This window comes from Lissotriton vulgaris, chromosome 1_1 (assembly GCF_964263255.1).
Source record: "Lissotriton vulgaris chromosome 1_1, aLisVul1.2, whole genome shotgun sequence".
Lineage (NCBI taxonomy): Eukaryota > Metazoa > Chordata > Amphibia > Caudata > Salamandridae > Lissotriton > Lissotriton vulgaris.
This window is the reverse complement of record NC_141685.1, coordinates 1,691,872,577-1,691,889,607: the sequence shown is the minus strand read 5'-3', so window position 1 is coordinate 1,691,889,607 and position 17,031 is coordinate 1,691,872,577. Positions and strand designations below refer to the sequence as shown.

The 17,031-nt window shown below is 46.1% G+C and overlaps 1 protein-coding gene across 1 annotated transcript; it reads left to right on the top strand.

Moving 5' to 3' along the window:
* The first annotated feature begins 2,848 nt into the window (after positions 1-2,848).
* Positions 2,849-16,266, top strand: LOC147751066 (tubulin alpha-1 chain-like). Its single transcript, XM_086918931.1, has 4 exons — positions 2,849-3,025; positions 10,308-10,530; positions 11,031-11,179; positions 15,014-16,266. The coding sequence occupies exons 1-4, from the start codon at positions 3,023-3,025 to the stop codon at positions 15,989-15,991; spliced, it is 1,353 nt and encodes a 450-aa protein (XP_086775057.1). The 5' UTR covers positions 2,849-3,022; the 3' UTR covers positions 15,992-16,266.
* The last annotated feature ends 765 nt before the right edge of the window (positions 16,267-17,031 follow it).

Below are 17,031 nucleotides of genomic sequence, written 5' to 3'. Positions count from 1 at the left end.
GAATTGAATTGACTTCTACCTAGATGAACCCTTTTTGCAACATTAGGATAATGACGGAAGAGAAGAAATCACAACGCTCTAATCTATACCTTGCATTTTGCATGCAGTTCTTTGATGACAGTTAATAGCTCACTGTTCTATATTAGGATTATAAGGTATAAACTGCAAGTAACAAAATGATCTCTCTGACAAAGGCAGTAACCCACTGGCCTATTTACATTATATGCACTTTGTGAACGACATGGTACACTTTCTTTGCTGCAGGCATATTAGCCCTCTGGGCTACCTTATGATGAGTCAAAACTTCCACTAGACAAAACTCCAGATCTTTTTTTCAGGAAGTACATTAATCACCGGAGTCATCTTGACATTTTTATGGTTGCCTGAAAATTGCTGGAGGCAAGGAACGTGGAAGCAGATGCTTTAAAAACCATAATACACTTCCATACACGCCCCCCCCATGCCCCACCTTAGGTCAGCACCCGGTGCAGTGGCACCGGTCGCGCCGCCCTAGAGGCGGCCCTGACTAGGAGTGAGGAGCCGGGTGCAGGACATGGCCTTAGACCACACTCTGCATCCAGTGTGCCTGTGGCCCTGCACTGCGGATAGTTTTGGAGAGCTAAAGTATTAGGGGCGTAACGCAGACCCCTGCAGGCCCAACCCTTCAGGGACCCTGCTCAACCCTTAAGGAGCCCCATTCAGCCAAGACAAATAACTATCAATCTGTGAGATATGGGAGACTAAGGGACCCTGAAGGGGTCCCTTAGTCAACACCTCCTTCGACACCGCCACCTTCCCTGAGAGCTGGAAGCACGCCGAACTCAGCGCTCTACTAAAGAAACCAACAGCGGACCCCACGGAACTCAAGAATTACCGCCCCATCTCGCTCCTCCCGTTCCCAGCCAAAGTCATCGAGAAGACCGTCAACAAGCAGCTGTCCGCCTTCCTCGAGACGAATGGATCCCTCGACCCCTCACAGTCTGGCTTCCGAGCCAACCACAGCACCGAGACCGCCATCATCGCTGCCACCGATGACATCCGAGCCCTGCTGGACAACAGTGAAACAGCGGCCCTCATCCTCCTAGACCTCTCTGCGGCGTTCGACACTGTTTGCCACCGCACCCTAGTGCAGCGCCTCAGCAACATCGGAATCCAGGAGAAGGCACTGGAGTGGATCATCTCCTTCCTCGTTGGAAGGACACAGAGAGTCCGCCTACCACCGTTCAGATCTGCAGCCACGGAAGTCATCTGCGGCGTTCCTCAGGGCTCCTCGCTCAGCCCCACCCTCTTCAACGTCTACATGAGCCCCCTTGCGGCCATCGCACGCCAGCACAACCTCAACATCATCTCCTACGCCGACGACACCCAGCTGATCCTCTCCCTGACCAACGACCCCGCCGCCGCCAGAACCAACCTCCACGAAGGGATGAAAGACGTAGCCGAGTGGATGACGGCCAGCCGCCTGAAACTGAACTCAGACAAGACGGAAGTCCTCATCCTTGGCTCCTCGCCCTCCGCCTGGGACGACTCCTGGTGGCCCCCCGCCCTGGGCACCGCACCCAAACCGACAGACCACGCACGCAACCTGGGCTTCATCCTGGACTCCTCCCTCTCCATGACCAGACAAGTCAACGCCATCTCCGCGTCCTGTTTCAACATCCTGCGCATGCTACGGAAGATCTTCCGGTGGATCCCCACCGAGACCAGGAAGACGGTCACCCAGGCCCTCGTCACCAGCCGACTAGACTACGGCAACGCCCTCTACGCCTGAACCACCGCCAAGCTCCAGAAGAGACTCCAGCGGATCCAGAACGCCTCAGCCAGACTCATCCTCGACATCCCCCGACGCAGCCACATCTCCGGACACCTGAGAGACCTGCACTGGCTCCCCGTCAACAAGAGAATCACCTTCCGTCTCCTCACCCACGCACACAAAGCCCTACACGACCAAGGCCCGAGCTACCTCAACAACCGCCTCAACTTCTACGCTCCCAAACGCCACCTCCGATCGACCAACCACGCCCTCGCCGCCGTCCCCCGCATCCGAAGAGTGACAACAGGAGGAAGGTCCTTCTCCTACCTGACCGCCAAGACCTGGAACACCCTCCCTCCCGACCTCTGCCTGACCCAAGACCACCTCTCCTTCAGGAAGAAGCTCAAGACCTGGCTGTTCGAGCAGTAGCGGCACCCCACCCCCTCCCCCAAGCGCCTTGAGACCCTCTGGGTAAGTAGCGCGCTCTATAAATGCCTTGATTGATTGATTGATTGATTGATCTACACATTCTGCAGGGCAGCTTGGAGGGCTGTCATTTTGTGTTAAGCCACTGTAAATATATATTATACAAAAACCAAAATATTACCTTGAACACATCTTTCAAGGGAAGCTACGGTTAGTTACACAGTACATATTTATAATGATAAAGGCGGCCCTGCTGGGACGCGAACCTTTGACCTTCAGGGCAGTTAACGAGCTCTTCTTCAATACTTCATATGCATTAAACCTACCCTATCTTTCTGTTGTCGAGTATTTAAGATTTTTAGGTGCCTAGGTGTCAACGCACATCCTGATAACTATTATATGGCACGAATAAGAAACAGAACGACCGTGGTTTGAGATCACACGATTTGTTCAAGTGGAGCAGCCGGGATTTGAACAAAAAGTACTATTGTTTCACGAGCAGCACAGGATGCTGTTATACACTCCCTAAACACCAACTCCCACTTCTCTTTTTACACACTCTTTTGTTCTCCCTCCGGTGACAGTGCATTGTCCCACCCCTGAGTTGAAACAGGAAACTCGTTGACACCTCCTCCCTTGCCTTATTCCGCTACATACAGCGGGCGAACTACTGGGCCAACCCAAAAACCGCCTGTGCCTTTAAGAAGCAGCCGCCCTGTACGCAGCTGCGCCTGTTTTTCAATAAATTCCACAAAGAGCGCAGCAGCACAGGGCAGGGTTGTGCAGCAGGCGGAGTCTCGTCTCTTTCTTCTCTCTGTGGCGCGGACCGGTTAGCTAGCAGTCATGGTAAGCGGGCTGCAACTTTCAGAAGTTACATTTTAGGTGTTTTTTGTGGGTCTTCTACCCACGAGGTGTTTCTGCGGTTGGCGGATACCGTTATTAAATGATCCGCTCATTGGGAGATAAATGAATCGCTTGATAACATTTAATTATTTTTTTTCTAACTGTATAGACCTAGGCTGTTGCTGTGGCGCGTGGCAGAACTAAATCGCCCGTTTCGCCCTATGTGTCTGGTGTGCATCGCTAAACTTTGTTCTTGTGGCACAAAATGGATGAAGTTTATCTCCATTTTGCTTCCACGAGGAGAGACATAAAATGGAGGGAAACTAGACAATAAGTGACTTATCTTGCTCGTTTGATTTTTTTTTTTTTTTTTTCGAGCGAGCTGTCGCTCTGGTCTCAAGCGGATGCGGGGGTGATAGTTTTTATTATGACTAATGTAAATGTAGATGATTTCTCAGGGGTTAGTTCTTGACGGAGCATTTTTTTCCTCTTTTCATTTCTCGGCGGTAGAATAAGTTTAAGGCGTGGTGCGTCATTGAAGTGGCTGTTCGATTTGACATTGAGGATTGCTTTGTTTTCTTAACTTTTTATTTCACAGAACAGTAGCTTCAACAAACCAGCTAGTTGATGTCTTTTAGGACTGTTTTATTGTTGCCAGTCATTGTTACTTATGTAGCTTTGCTTAAAAAAAATATTACAAATAAAGCTGCGCGTCACCCGAGGTCACTGCGCATTACGACCGAAGCTATTTTCTTAAGGGTAATGTGGCGTTCTGATAACATTTAAATGTAGGTTTTGGGCGTGTCTGATCGTTTGCTGTGCCCTTAATGTACGACGATGCGGAGGGGGGTGGCGGTGGTGTGTATACCTTGAACCGCTAGGGGCGGTGAACGCGGCTGCTGACCGTCTGGCTGCTATCACGAGGGATCTGATCGATGGGGAGTAGCTCGCATCATCACCTCGTGTAAAGCTGTCGCACTACGCAGCACTAAAAGATGTGTTCGGGCTCCCCCTTTGTAGCTCTCAGGGTTGAAGGGGGATGGATATTGGGGTGGCCTGCGCACCTGTTCCGTCATACGGCGGTGGGGGAAGCAATACGTTTTGACTCGTCACCGCTTTTGGCGCTTAAATGACCGAGTGCGCGTCTCCTGTTCGACTGTCGTCATTTGGTAAATCTACTTAATCGGCTCGAGGCCGGTAATTTTCTTAAACAGCTGAGCAAATCTATAGTTGTCATCAACCGAGGACTTCTGCCAGACCCTACATCTTTAGCTAGTGGTGCTGTGCATTCTGGGAATTGAAGTGTCACTCTAACCATACACGTTTGCTCCAGGAGCGTGGGGCGGGGCAACCATTCTTGGGGTCCTCAGTAAGGCCAATGCATATCGAGATATGGAGGAGGGCGGCACTTTTCCTTACCCCACTGGTTTGTGCTTAAATATCTGTTTGCAAAATACCGTCGGATAAAGGTCTGGATTGGCCAAAGGAGAGGCACCCCTGCAAGAGGCCCAGGCTGCGCATGGCCGCCCCATCCCCAGTGGCTGCTGCTGGGGAAAGAATCGAGGCCTTGTGCATGATTTAAGCGCGCCAGGAATGTCGTGCCCCACATACAAAAGCTAAAACCGCACAACCCGCCCCCTAACCTCTACAGGAGACATACAGTACATCATGAATCCAGAAGAAAACTAGGAGTGAGTCGCCCCACTTCAATGCAATAGAGCCACAATAATTTCACTCTGCAGGCACAATCTAAGACGTTTTCAAGCGTACTCTTTCCATACCCGGAAGACAATGTTATGGGGAAAACGCCTTACGGGGTGGGTGTGCGTTTTTTCTTTCTCCCTAAGACACCAGCTGCTGCATCCCTTTGACAATGCAACTCCTGTGTATTCCCCATCCCACTAGGGACGTAGCTGCTCCGTGTTTGTATATATGTGTATTTCTCCATGACCAATGCACACAGTGGCTTAAGAAGTCACTAGTTGGCTCCCCAATTAGAGGTGTAATATAAATTATGTTTTCTCTTTGCTGAAAAATTCAAGATTAGGGTGTATTGGGAGACGATTACTATGGGACCAGTCCTGAAAAAATGCTCCTGACCTGTCCAGAAACATAAGTGGGTTGAAACATGTTGATACTAGAGGAGTTGCATGCATGACCCACTGAGTCCTGGATGCAAAACAATCTATTGTAGGCTCACTAAGAAGTTATAGCGGTCTATTTCTCCCCATCACTTTGGTTTCATTCATTTGCTTATCATTCAATGAGTTTCCTTGCCTCAGTTTCTCGTTTTAAAAAAAAAATATATATATATTTTTTTTGTCCCCATCTGCAGCATAACATATTTCTCTTATTGCCAGGCTTCTAACCTTTTAGCTGCATACTCTTAGGGAACCCTCCTCGCCGCTCTGGTAACATTAAGCACTCGCAGTGATGTTTACCAGCTCTCCTTCTTGCCTCTACATATGTTCCTCCCCTGTGTTCAGGACACCCCTCTTCCTCTAACCACCAATGTGTGCTACTCTGTCGTGCAGGCATCTTCACTAGGCCTAGGCAAGGTGAAGTGACCAAAAATAATCCACCCAAATACGCAGAGTTCTGAAAGTGGCAAAGTGAGCTGGGTTTTGCCGTTGGTGCTTATTTCTATTAGGAATAACCTTGGTGCACTGTTAAAAGCCAGACTATGTGCAAACTATTTCACCATACAAGGCGATTTTTTTTTTAAATTTCCACCTAAAAGCTCTAATAGGAACTATAGTCACAATAGGACTGACACAACTAGTCAAGCAACTCTTACACCTTGCTGGCCAACATTAGACTGTCTGTTCACTAACCATTCCCTCATCACAATATACAATGTATTGCTTGTCAGACCATCCAGTCATCGGATTAAATGCCAATCAAAACACACATGCCGAAAACCTGGCCTACCCCGGTGTCTTGGGGCCTGTAGCTAAATTGACAACCACACTAACACAACACCTGCTACGGTCGCAACCAACTTTTGCACATGACAGAACTAGCCTCATCCCTCTACTCTGATTGGCTAAAGTCAATTCTCTCAAAGCTAGCTCCACCCAAAAACGCCCATACTAATAGGAGTGAACCCTTTGCACCATGGTTTACTGAGACACTCTGACTGAAAAAACAAGCCTGTAGGGGACTGGGAAAATGCTGGTGCACATAGCAACACTCGCAAGAAACTTACAAACTAGCACTGACCAAATATAAGTCTTCTAGTAAAAAAGAGCAACTACTTCACATAACAAATGGTCAGCTAAAGACTCTAAAAAGCTATTCCAAGTAGTAACCACATTTACCACACCCCCAGCAGTAAAGCAGCCAGTCACAGCCAAGTTCTGTGACTCTTTAGCCCACATCTTTAGGGGGAAAGTCTATCAAATATTCCTGAAATTTGAGTACTCTAAGTTGGACGTCAAGGTCCACACCAATCAGATAAATTCCATCCAAACTCCCATACAGCCCTCCCAAAAAAAATCTAGTAGCAAAAATGCTAACACGAAATCTGGTTCTTCACTAGACCCTCCTTCCTTCAGAGTTAAAGTTGGCACCTGAGGTGACCGCAACCAATCTCTCCTTTTAACTCCATGTTTACTACAGAAGTTTTCCCCTTCATAATTGAAAACTCTCAATTCTCCCTCTAAAGATATCCAGACAACCCCAACAGCTGTTGCCTCGTTTCTTCTCTTCCTCTCCCTGCAAAAATGGTGAAAATGAACATGCAGCTAGTTCAGATCATTCAAGATAACCACCTACTGGATCCCAAACAATTCGGATACAGACCAAGGCATAGCACAGAAACCTCTGTAATAAAAGCTACTGAGGAGGTGAGCGCTGCAGTGGACAGAGGTGGTTCTGCTGCTCTTATTCTCCTGTCTGCAGCCTTTGATATGGTAGACCATAAGATTCTGATCAATCGTTTAGCCGAACTAGGAGTCGAGGACAAGGCCTTCTTCCTTCTGATCTGCTTTCTATCAAACAGACTAGTCGACCAGGCCAGTATGATTTCTCCCTTCCATGCCGGGTCCCCTAGAGATCCTAGCTCAGTCCAAAACTATAATAACACATTTCACAGAACTTGCCACCCTAATCAAGACTTTAGAGTTCCCCCTACACTGCCTGAGAGCCAGTGTAAGACCGATCAGCACACAATAACTATCCCTAAGTCTCCACCCGTTTCCATGACTGTATATGCACCATCAGCTTATGGATGAACAGACACTGCCTGAAGCTCAAATCGGGAAAAACGGAGGTTTTAATGTTAGGAAGCCCCTCCCCAGCCTGGGCCCCTCCTGGTGGCCTGAACTAGGCACCCTTCTCACCCCTGTGGCCAAAGCCAGAAGTCGGGGGAGTTCAAGTAGACAACCAGGTCAATTATGGCAACCAGGTTAATGCCGTTGCCTCCTTTTACTCGATTGGGATCTAAATAATTCCCTAAATTCCAGCTAACACCCAAAAAAGTAATCACTGCCTTAGGTCTAGTAAAAAATGATTATTGCGACATCCTCTACATGAATTTACAGGAAAAACCCATGTTCAGGCTCCAGATGGTAGATAACCCTGCTGCTAGGATTCTACTAGAAATACCCAAATTCCAATAAGTTAACCTCCAAATCCATACTTTGCACTGGCTTCCAGTGAAAAGTTGTATAAAGTTCAAAGCCCTCTGCATCTCCCAAAAGGCACTGCATAACGTGTCCATATTTTTTGAGGCACATTTTCCAAATGTATACACCAAGCAGACTTCTGTGCTTATCAGTAGCAAAGACACTTGTGGTTCCCAGATTCAGGAAAATTAACTGGGGTGGAAGAAGTTTAGTCACTGGAAGAACTAGGCTCTGGAAAACTAAGGGCATTACAATCCGGTTATGGTACAGTCATGCCAATAGACCTTTGGGGAGAGGGGGGATAGGAGGGCTCTACAAAGTTTATAAACATAAGCCAAACAGCTAGGGCTGTCTACCATAAATCTTGGGAACTGGGTTCAAGTCTCAGCAGTGACTCTAAACATCCTATGATTCTGGGCAAATCCCTTAATCTCCCTGTGCCTAACAAAAATGAATGTGTCCTTGTGCAACGCAACTGGTGCTCGTGTAAAACGCTCTGATGCCTTCGGGTCAAGTTTGCGCTATATAAAACTACGGGGGGGGGTGCTAAATTTACACAATGGCCGTGTAGTGTAGTGATGAGCTGTGCCATTCAGTGTTTACCAGGCCCTCGGTATGCCTGGAAAAGCTTATGCCAACTGTGCCCTAGGAACTGCTCTTCCTAGACCTGCTAGACACGATAACGAATGCCACCTAAACAGGCTTCCTTGGCTCTAGTCCCACCCATAATACATACAGCAAGAGCATAGCATGAATACATTGTGATATACTTCTGCTCAGTTCGAGGGTTAGCCTGCCTTTCTGCCCATATGTATTTCAGATATTAAAAATACCAGTTTGTAAATCTAATCACAATAATAGCAGATTGATTTTTTAACCCTTGTACATTATAAAATTGCAAAGTTGAAGTGGTTAGAGGGGGTGCTTTACACCTTGGGCATTTGAATGACATTTTAGACAGTTCAGCCTTAATTATGGTCAGCCACACAGATCCCCCTCGCTGCAAAGCATCCATGTGGTTCAGATCCCCTGGCTATAATTTGGCGGATACTTTGGTGAAAGTTGTTGGCGCATTTCAGATGGCACTGGGCCAGAGCCCCTAATTCCATGTTGAAATGTCTTCATTGCCTTTACTTAATGGGGGCATCCAGTAGACAGTTATCAAATGATTATTACGTATTTTTGAAGTGTGATACGGGGTTAAAATGTGAGTGGTCTCATTAAAGCCTGCCTGTGGAGGCATTTTGTTCCTCAGGCGGGTGGAGAGGGTCGTGAGTGGATTTGTATGGGCCCTTCAGCAGGCGAAAAACTGAGTCATCGCTCTAGGGTCCGCGTGAATTTCTCTCGTTGCTCTAAGCGTGGCATTTTCCGTCGGGTCTCCCACTTGAAACGGAGTCCCGATTGCATTTAAAATGGTGCATCTCTCTTCACTGCTGTTTACCGCGCCAGCGAGCCGGAAGTGGGTTTTGGGTAACGGATCCTGCCTCGAGCAGCCCTGCACAAGCACATTTTTCTAATCTTATGCAACTTCACAGTTTGTTCTCAGGCTGAAGCCAGTTCTACAGCGCGGGAGGGGGCGGGGGGCACATGAGTCATGCTGGGAGGCTTGCTGCAACGAGTGAAGCGTGTATTGTACAAACTGAAAGGGCAATACGGGCAGGGGCGCCGCGTAGCATCCGTGCAGGTGCACTGGCACCGGGGCCTGCTGAATATTGCTGTATTCCAGTCCAAATGGCGGCCCTGGGGCTTTTTTTTCTTTGCACGAGGGCTACGTCAGACTGCGTGACCTACGCCCGTGTGACATGCACAGTGCAGCCCTCGCCACATGGCTAATCTGAAACGCACCCTTCCTCGCATCACGGCATCTGACCCAGCTTTGTTTGCTCTCAATTGTGAACCTTTTATTTTGAAGAGTTTCAGACGTTTGTGCAGATTGTGTCACCTGCGCGTGTCCGAGTTGGATTGCTTTAATATTGTATTAAAATCTGATTCTGAGAAGAAGCGGGTATAGATGATCTATTGTCGAATGCAGGCCCATGAATACTCTGCCACATGCTTTACGTCCTTGGATATCTGGGAATATAGTTAGAGTTTAAAATATGGGACAAATATCTAGGTACATAGATGTGGATTTAAAATAGCAGCCCTATACTTCCCTTAACCGTTCACCTTTTGATGATTTTGATTTCTGATGTTTTGGCTACGATATTCAGATATGCAGTTATTCCCTAATCGTTATTTCGTGCTATGACAATGTCACAGATCTGTTTGCCTTGCTGTCCCGTTCTTCAAATTCAGTTAAATTTCCTCCATCTGACTTACTCTACACGTGTCCATAAACTGCACTTTTTTGAAGGGGGAAATGCAAATTTTGTACATTGCTTCACATATCCTTGGAGTCTCAGACTAGGCTTTGAAAGTGTACAAATTATACTATTTATATAATCAAAATTAAATATTCAAACCTATTTAATCCTGCATTACAAGGTAATACATTTCCTAGTATCTAGAGCCAGTGCTGCATGAAAGAATCTGGCTAGTTCACGCGCTAGGTGTCCTCGGAGTTGTGTACTTTAAGCCACTGCTGATGGTTCTTTTTGCATACTATATGAAAGCCAGGGTGCTCTGTTGATATGATCTCCTATGCTTCTCTGCAGAGGGAGTGCATATCTGTCCATGTCGGCCAGGCCGGAGTCCAGATGGGCAATGCCTGCTGGGAGCTGTACTGTTTGGAGCACGGGCTGATGCCGGATGGTATTATCTGCCAAGAGAAGTCTCTGGGGCAGGCAGACTCCTCCTTCGGCACCTTCTTCAGTGAGACTGGATCCGGCAAGCACGTACCCAGGGCTGTGTTCATTGATCTTGAACCAACCGTTATAGGTAAGTTTCCATATCGGATGTTGAAGAACTAGGGCTGTGTTGCTGGCCTTCTGTGTAAGGTGGTGATTAGCAGTGGCAACACGGGAAGCTTGGTAATTCACTGGCAGTGTGGCATAGCTGGGGGGGGGGGGGGGGGGGCAAGTGGGTTGAACAAGGGTAGAGTAGTCGGAGATGGACCAGTGAGCTGATGTATAGGAATTTGTCATGCTTTGACACTGAGCAGCAGGAATCCTGTGTAGTAACGAAGTATCTCGCATTGTTTCTCCACTTAATTTGTGGCCTGATTCCCTAACTTATTGCAGGTTGTTTGGCTGGGCTCACTCTCCCGAAGTTGCACACACGGTTATTGCAGAAATGTTGACTAGAATATATTTTTGGGGAGGAGTGCTGGTGGCTTTCAGGTATATGGAACTAGGGTGGCTTTCAGGTATATGGAACTAGGTTTCAATGAGGCTGTACTTGATCTCCATCTTAACTTTAGTGTTATGTTCTCTTTCCAGATGAGATAAGAACTGGTACATACCGCACACTGTTTCATCCAGAGCAGCTGATCACTGGAAAGGAAGATGCAGCGAACAACTACGCTCGCGGCCATTACACAATTGGCAAAGAGATTGTGGATAATGTGTTGGACAGGGTCCGAAAGATGGTGAGTTGGCTGAAGAAATTGGCTGAAACCAAATGGCAATGAATGATACTTGGGTGTACTCATTTGGGATCTGACACGTTTGTTTCCGAAGTCCAGTAACTTTATACTGGGTGTAATTAATTTAGGTGGGATATGCACTAAGATGAGCAAGCCTTTTTGCTTTATGCACACATTCCCCAATCTGCTTACACTATTCTTCCACTAAAGTGAGTGCTTCCAGTTGTTAAAATGTGGGACAAAGGGCTCTTGCTAGATATATTGGGATAGCCGTTCAAATGGTTGTACCAATGTAGCCCAGCATTTACTGCCACGATGGCCTTGTTGACCACATTATTTGCTTTTCTTCTTACTGTGAGGTTTAAGTTGGGTAAATGTACTGGGTCTTTTACTGTGCTTATGGCTCAGCCTTGAAGGCTGGTGTTCGGCATCCCTCCGGCTGTTGAGCTGACCCAGGTTCTCTACAGGACCGCCCCTGGGACTATGTTTTAACCAGTCATAAGTTGTCCTGAGCAAGACACAACTTGATGCCATCTGCCAAAGTAACATACTGTACCTAGGCACGCTTGATGTAGTGCACGCCTTCCATAGGGGAAAAAAGTACTAGAGTAATTGTGCCACAGTTCAAAAGTTGGGTAGAGTTACTTATTTGCAGCTCACTCTCTCAAACTAATCTTCAAGTAATACTGAATTTGTTGGGTTAGTAGTGAGTGTAGTTGGATATGTTTGCACTTTTAACTAGTCTTGCTAAATTTGTGTGGGGCTGGCGCAAATGCAGTAAAGTTCTTTTCTTTTTTCGCAACCTTGCGTACAGGAATAACTTCAAACGCATTTAGCTTCAGCTCAATGGTGCATAATACAAGCCTTTCCATTGCGTTTCCGTCAGCAAAATTGCTTTCTTAATGTGAACAGAATATACTGTATAAATTGCTTACAAAGGAAAGCTCTGGAAACTTCTCCTTTACCCAAGAGTCCTGGTAGTTTGACGTTGGTGCATAGGGGATGGCTTTATCTGCCTGGAACTTAAGGAGGGTGTGTCAATCCTCATACTACAATACACCATATTTCTAACAATTGGCTCTTCAACAATGTGCCCCTAGGCATTTTTTGCCTTCAAAACTGAAGCGCCCTCAATCCGATGCTGCCTTAAGTGTTCCGGTTGCTGTGTATCCATTTCATCTGCTGAACTGTTCCATTGTTTTAGCAGGCCATGTGCTCACCCAGTGTTTTTTGATGCAACGCGAGACTTTGCTGCACTACATTCCATATCCCTTCTCACAATTCTTTTTAAATGTATTTTGTTGCAACTTTTCAAGGTGTTTAGGCTCCCACCAAACCCTGACCTGATATGTGACCCATACGCGGGAGTGGCCACTGTTGGTTTGCTGCAGGGGGCAGGCGATGTGACTTATTTACTAATGCTGAAGTGGCTGCCAGCTGGTCATTGCCAGTCAGCTGTCTTCACAGCAGCTGTGGATTCCCGTGTTCCAGTCAATTTCCCTTCAGCTGAAATACTTCTACCTAAATGGGCACGTTGTCTGGTTGTTTTTGGATATTTTTCAGGAGGTGATTTTCACAAGTTTGAGGCAAAAATTTGTATTTGTATTTAATTTATTTATAAAGCGCTAACAATCATCCTAGGTAGGATATCACGGCGCTGAGGTTTGGTGCTGAGGGGTACGGTGACCGCATTGATTACTGATTATTCTGGTTTAGGGAAGAGTAGTGTCTTTAATTGTTTCCTAAATGATAAGAGACATTCTGTCAGTCTGAGATTGGGAGGTAGATCATTCCACTTGGTTGCAGCTAGATGAGAGAGCCTGCTCTCCCATCCTGACAGTCTTCACATGGGTAGTGTTTGCTCTTCCTGAAGTTCTGGATCGAAGGTTCCTCGATGGTCTATGGAATTTGACTTTATTGTGTAGAATGGTAGGGCCTGTATTGTAAAGTACCTTGTATGTGATACACAGTAATTTGAAGTTGGCTCTTTGTCGCATTGGGAGCCAATGTAGTTCTCTGAAGCTGCTGCTAGTGTCCGATTTGTGACAATCGTACTTTATTTTGAATTTTTTTTGTGCTCGCATGTTGCCCAGGAGTGCAGGATGCCCTAACTGACTTGTCACTTTAGACGTGTAGCTTCTAGCCATCACTGTTGCATTCATGGATTGCAGCATCCCCTCTGTGTGGGTAGGACGCACTTTTTTTCTTTTTTTTTTTAGATCAAAAAAGAAAGTGTTGCTTTACGTGGAGTCACTTGTTGCCATGTAGGTTTGTGATGGTGTGAAAGGGATGGGATTTGGGCAAAGTGGTCCTGTATTTTTGTGTTCCGCACAAAGCTGTTGTAGACTGGAGTTCAGAGTAATCTAATTGTAGTTATTCGAAGTTGAAACACCAATGTGCAGCTTCAGAGAACACGTCCTGTCCTCTCACAGCAGCAACTTCCCCAGGGTTCTGAATTAAAGGATCTATTACACAGGTAAAGCAGCAGGTAGAATGGAAGAGGCCTTACTGAGACAAACCAATAGAAGTTGTAAGTTACGAAATATTATAATAGAATACATTATAACACAACAGCTGCCCTCCACTTATCAACTGGCTCCTAACGTTTCTTGTAGTTGAAACTAGAACAAAGTCTTTCAGGCAGCACTATAAATACCCTGAAATATACTGACTCACAGATTTCACTTTCGGCTGTCTTATTCAATTTCCATTTGTTCCTTTGTACACTGTACACTACATCAGGCAGTGTATGCTAAATAAGGAAACGTGTTCTAATTTGCCCTGGATACACCTTTTTAAAACCTTGTAACAATTGTTAATGCATTTGTCTCGTGTATCCTAATTCTGGAGTTCCTCTATAAAGATGACTCTAGTAAATTGAGTCCTACAGAATATCATTGTATGGCTTCCCAGGTAATGCTGATATGATACATAGGACTCTGCATAACCCCCCCCCCCCCCCCCCCCCAAAAACCCGACCCCCACTTAATTTTAAGTTGATATCTGCTTGCTACACATTTTCAGCTTTTTTTTTTTGTATGTACTAGAGATTCTATTTTTTGTTTGCGGACATGCTCTTATGTTATATAAAAAACCTATGTACCAGGGGTTTAAGTGGTTTGTGGGAAAGGTGACGGTGTGACAATCTATCATAAGGATAAACTTATTCCCTGCCATATGTAACTACTATATTGCATTTCATGTTCGTGCCAAATTCTTCTAAAGGAACTCTGCCTCTGGCCATGTTCCTCTGTGGTTAAGTAACTCCTCAGTGACTTGCGATGTCCTTTTAATGTACGGAACAGGGTACTTCATCCGATTATGTAGTTCAGGACCAAAACCAACTTACCTTTTTCTGACATTCATAAACTTACTGATTGTCCAATTAGTATTTGCAGATGGTGTACAGAAACTGTCAGTTACATTTTTTTTACGTCAGTCTGCCACACACTGTAGAAAAGATAAGGTATAGCTGGCCCTATGCAAATATATTTAACTTTTTGGAAACCATCTAAATTGTGAAGTATAGCTTTAAGCAAAATCGGAGTATGTAAAATTGTCCATTAAAACTTGGTACACTTTCTAGGGTATGATATGAAGTTATATTTGTGGTCTAAAATGGTTTTGTATTAAAACCGTAACTCCTACAGCTGGCAGCTTCTGTTTCTAGACTGCCACTAATCTGACAAATATTACCCCTTATTCCAAACTATACTTAATGCACAGAGTACTTTGGGGTGGGGAGGGGTGTTGTAGGGCTAACTACACTGTTCATTTTTAATTTGCTTGTTTGCTGTTGCATGTATAGCCAGAATTTAATTTTGTTTTGTGTTCCAGGCGGACCAGTGCAGTGGACTTCAAGGCTTCTTGATCTTCCACAGTTTCGGAGGTGGGACCGGCTCAGGCTTCACTTCACTGTTGATGGAACGTCTTTCAGTAGACTACGGCAAGAAGTCCAAGTTGGAATTTTCTGTGTATCCTGCCCCAAGGATCTCCACTGCTGTGGTGGAACCATACAACTCCATTCTGACCACCCACACGACTCTGGAGCATTCAGACTGTGCTTTCATGGTGGACAATGAAGCCATTTATGACATTTGCAATCGGAACCTTGACATTGAGCGCCCCACCTACACCAACCTTAACCGGCTAATAGGACAGATTGTCTCTTCTATTACAGCTTCCCTCAGGTTTGATGGTGCCTTGAATGTAGACCTTACAGAGTTTCAAACCAATTTAGTGCCTTATCCCAGAATCCACTTCCCTTTAGTTACCTACTCCCCAATTATATCTGCAGAAAAAGCCTACCACGAGCAGCTGTCAGTGCCAGAAATCACCAATGCCTGTTTCGAATTTGCGAACCAGATGGTGAAATGCGATCCTAGGCGTGGCAAGTACATGGCCTGCTGCTTGCTCTATCGTGGTGACGTAGTGCCCAAAGACGTCAATGCAGCCATAGCTGCAATTAAGACAAGGCGGTCCATCCAGTTTGTAGACTGGTGTCCCACTGGGTTCAAGGTGGGCATAAACTACCAACCCCCTACAGTGGTCCCCGGAGGAGACCTGGCTAAAGTCCAGCGGGCAGTGTGCATGTTGAGCAACACAACTGCAATTGCTGAAGCTTGGGCCCGGCTTGACCACAAGTTTGACTTGATGTATTCAAAGAGGGCCTTTGTGCATTGGTATGTTGGGGAGGGCATGGAGGAGGGAGAGTTTTCAGAAGCCCGGGAAGATTTGGCTGCCCTTGAAAAAGATTATGAGGAAGTGGGTACAGATTCTGCTGATGGGGTGGAGGAGGATGAAGATGAATATTAAGTAATGCACATTGAACTTGTATGTCTAATTTGGAGACCTGATTAGAGGAAGGATGAGGATGAATGTTACACTGAATCTGTAATGCCTTTAAGGGTCAAACCAATCTAGTTAATATTGCCTAAATTGAAGCTAAGAACCTGCCCAAAAGATGAGAAGATAGCACTTGTCTAGCTGGCATTGCTGCAACGTTGGCTCCCTGTAAGCTTCTATTGACTGCCTAGTTTAAATAAGGAAAGATGAATACTTTTTTGTACGAATAAACTATGAAGATGCAATCTTTTGTTTCTCTTACATTTACTTGTGGTGTTTGTGTGGGGAGGACTTGCTGCATCTCATGAAAGTTCATCAACTAACTAGAGAAGCCTCTTCCACTGGCGCTGTTATTTTGGTCACCAGGTTAAAGTCTAAGGCTTGTGTTGATGCTATCCACTATTCGGGACCACGTTTCTACACCCTTTGCTACACTTGGGTGAATGTTTGGATATTTTCACACCGTGTCAATGTAGACACAGTAGTGTCCCTCATTGCTACAAAACCCCTTGGAGGTAGTGGAGAAGGGTGGGTTAGGGTGGCTAAGTGATATCTCCATGTACAGACAAGTCAACGCCATTTCATCATCCTGCTTCAATATTCTTCGCATGCTCAAACATTTCGCTGGATCCCCACCGAAACTAGAAAAACTGTCACCCACGCTCTGGTCACGAGCCGCCTGGACTACGGAAACACACTATATGCCGGTACCACCGCAAAACTCCAGAAAAAACTCCAACGCATTCAGAACGCTTCAGCCAGACTCATACTAAACATCCAGCGTAAAGACCACATCTCTGGTCACCTGAAAAACCTCCACTGGCTCCCCGTCAATAAAAGGATTACTTTCCGCCTCCTAACCCACGCACACAAAGCACTCTACGAACTTGGACCCGAATGCCTTAACACACGGCTTTCCTTCTACACCCCTTCCCGCCAACTACGATCCTTCAACCAAGCCCTTGCTACTGTACCTCGCATCAACAAAACCACCATGGGAGGTAGATCCT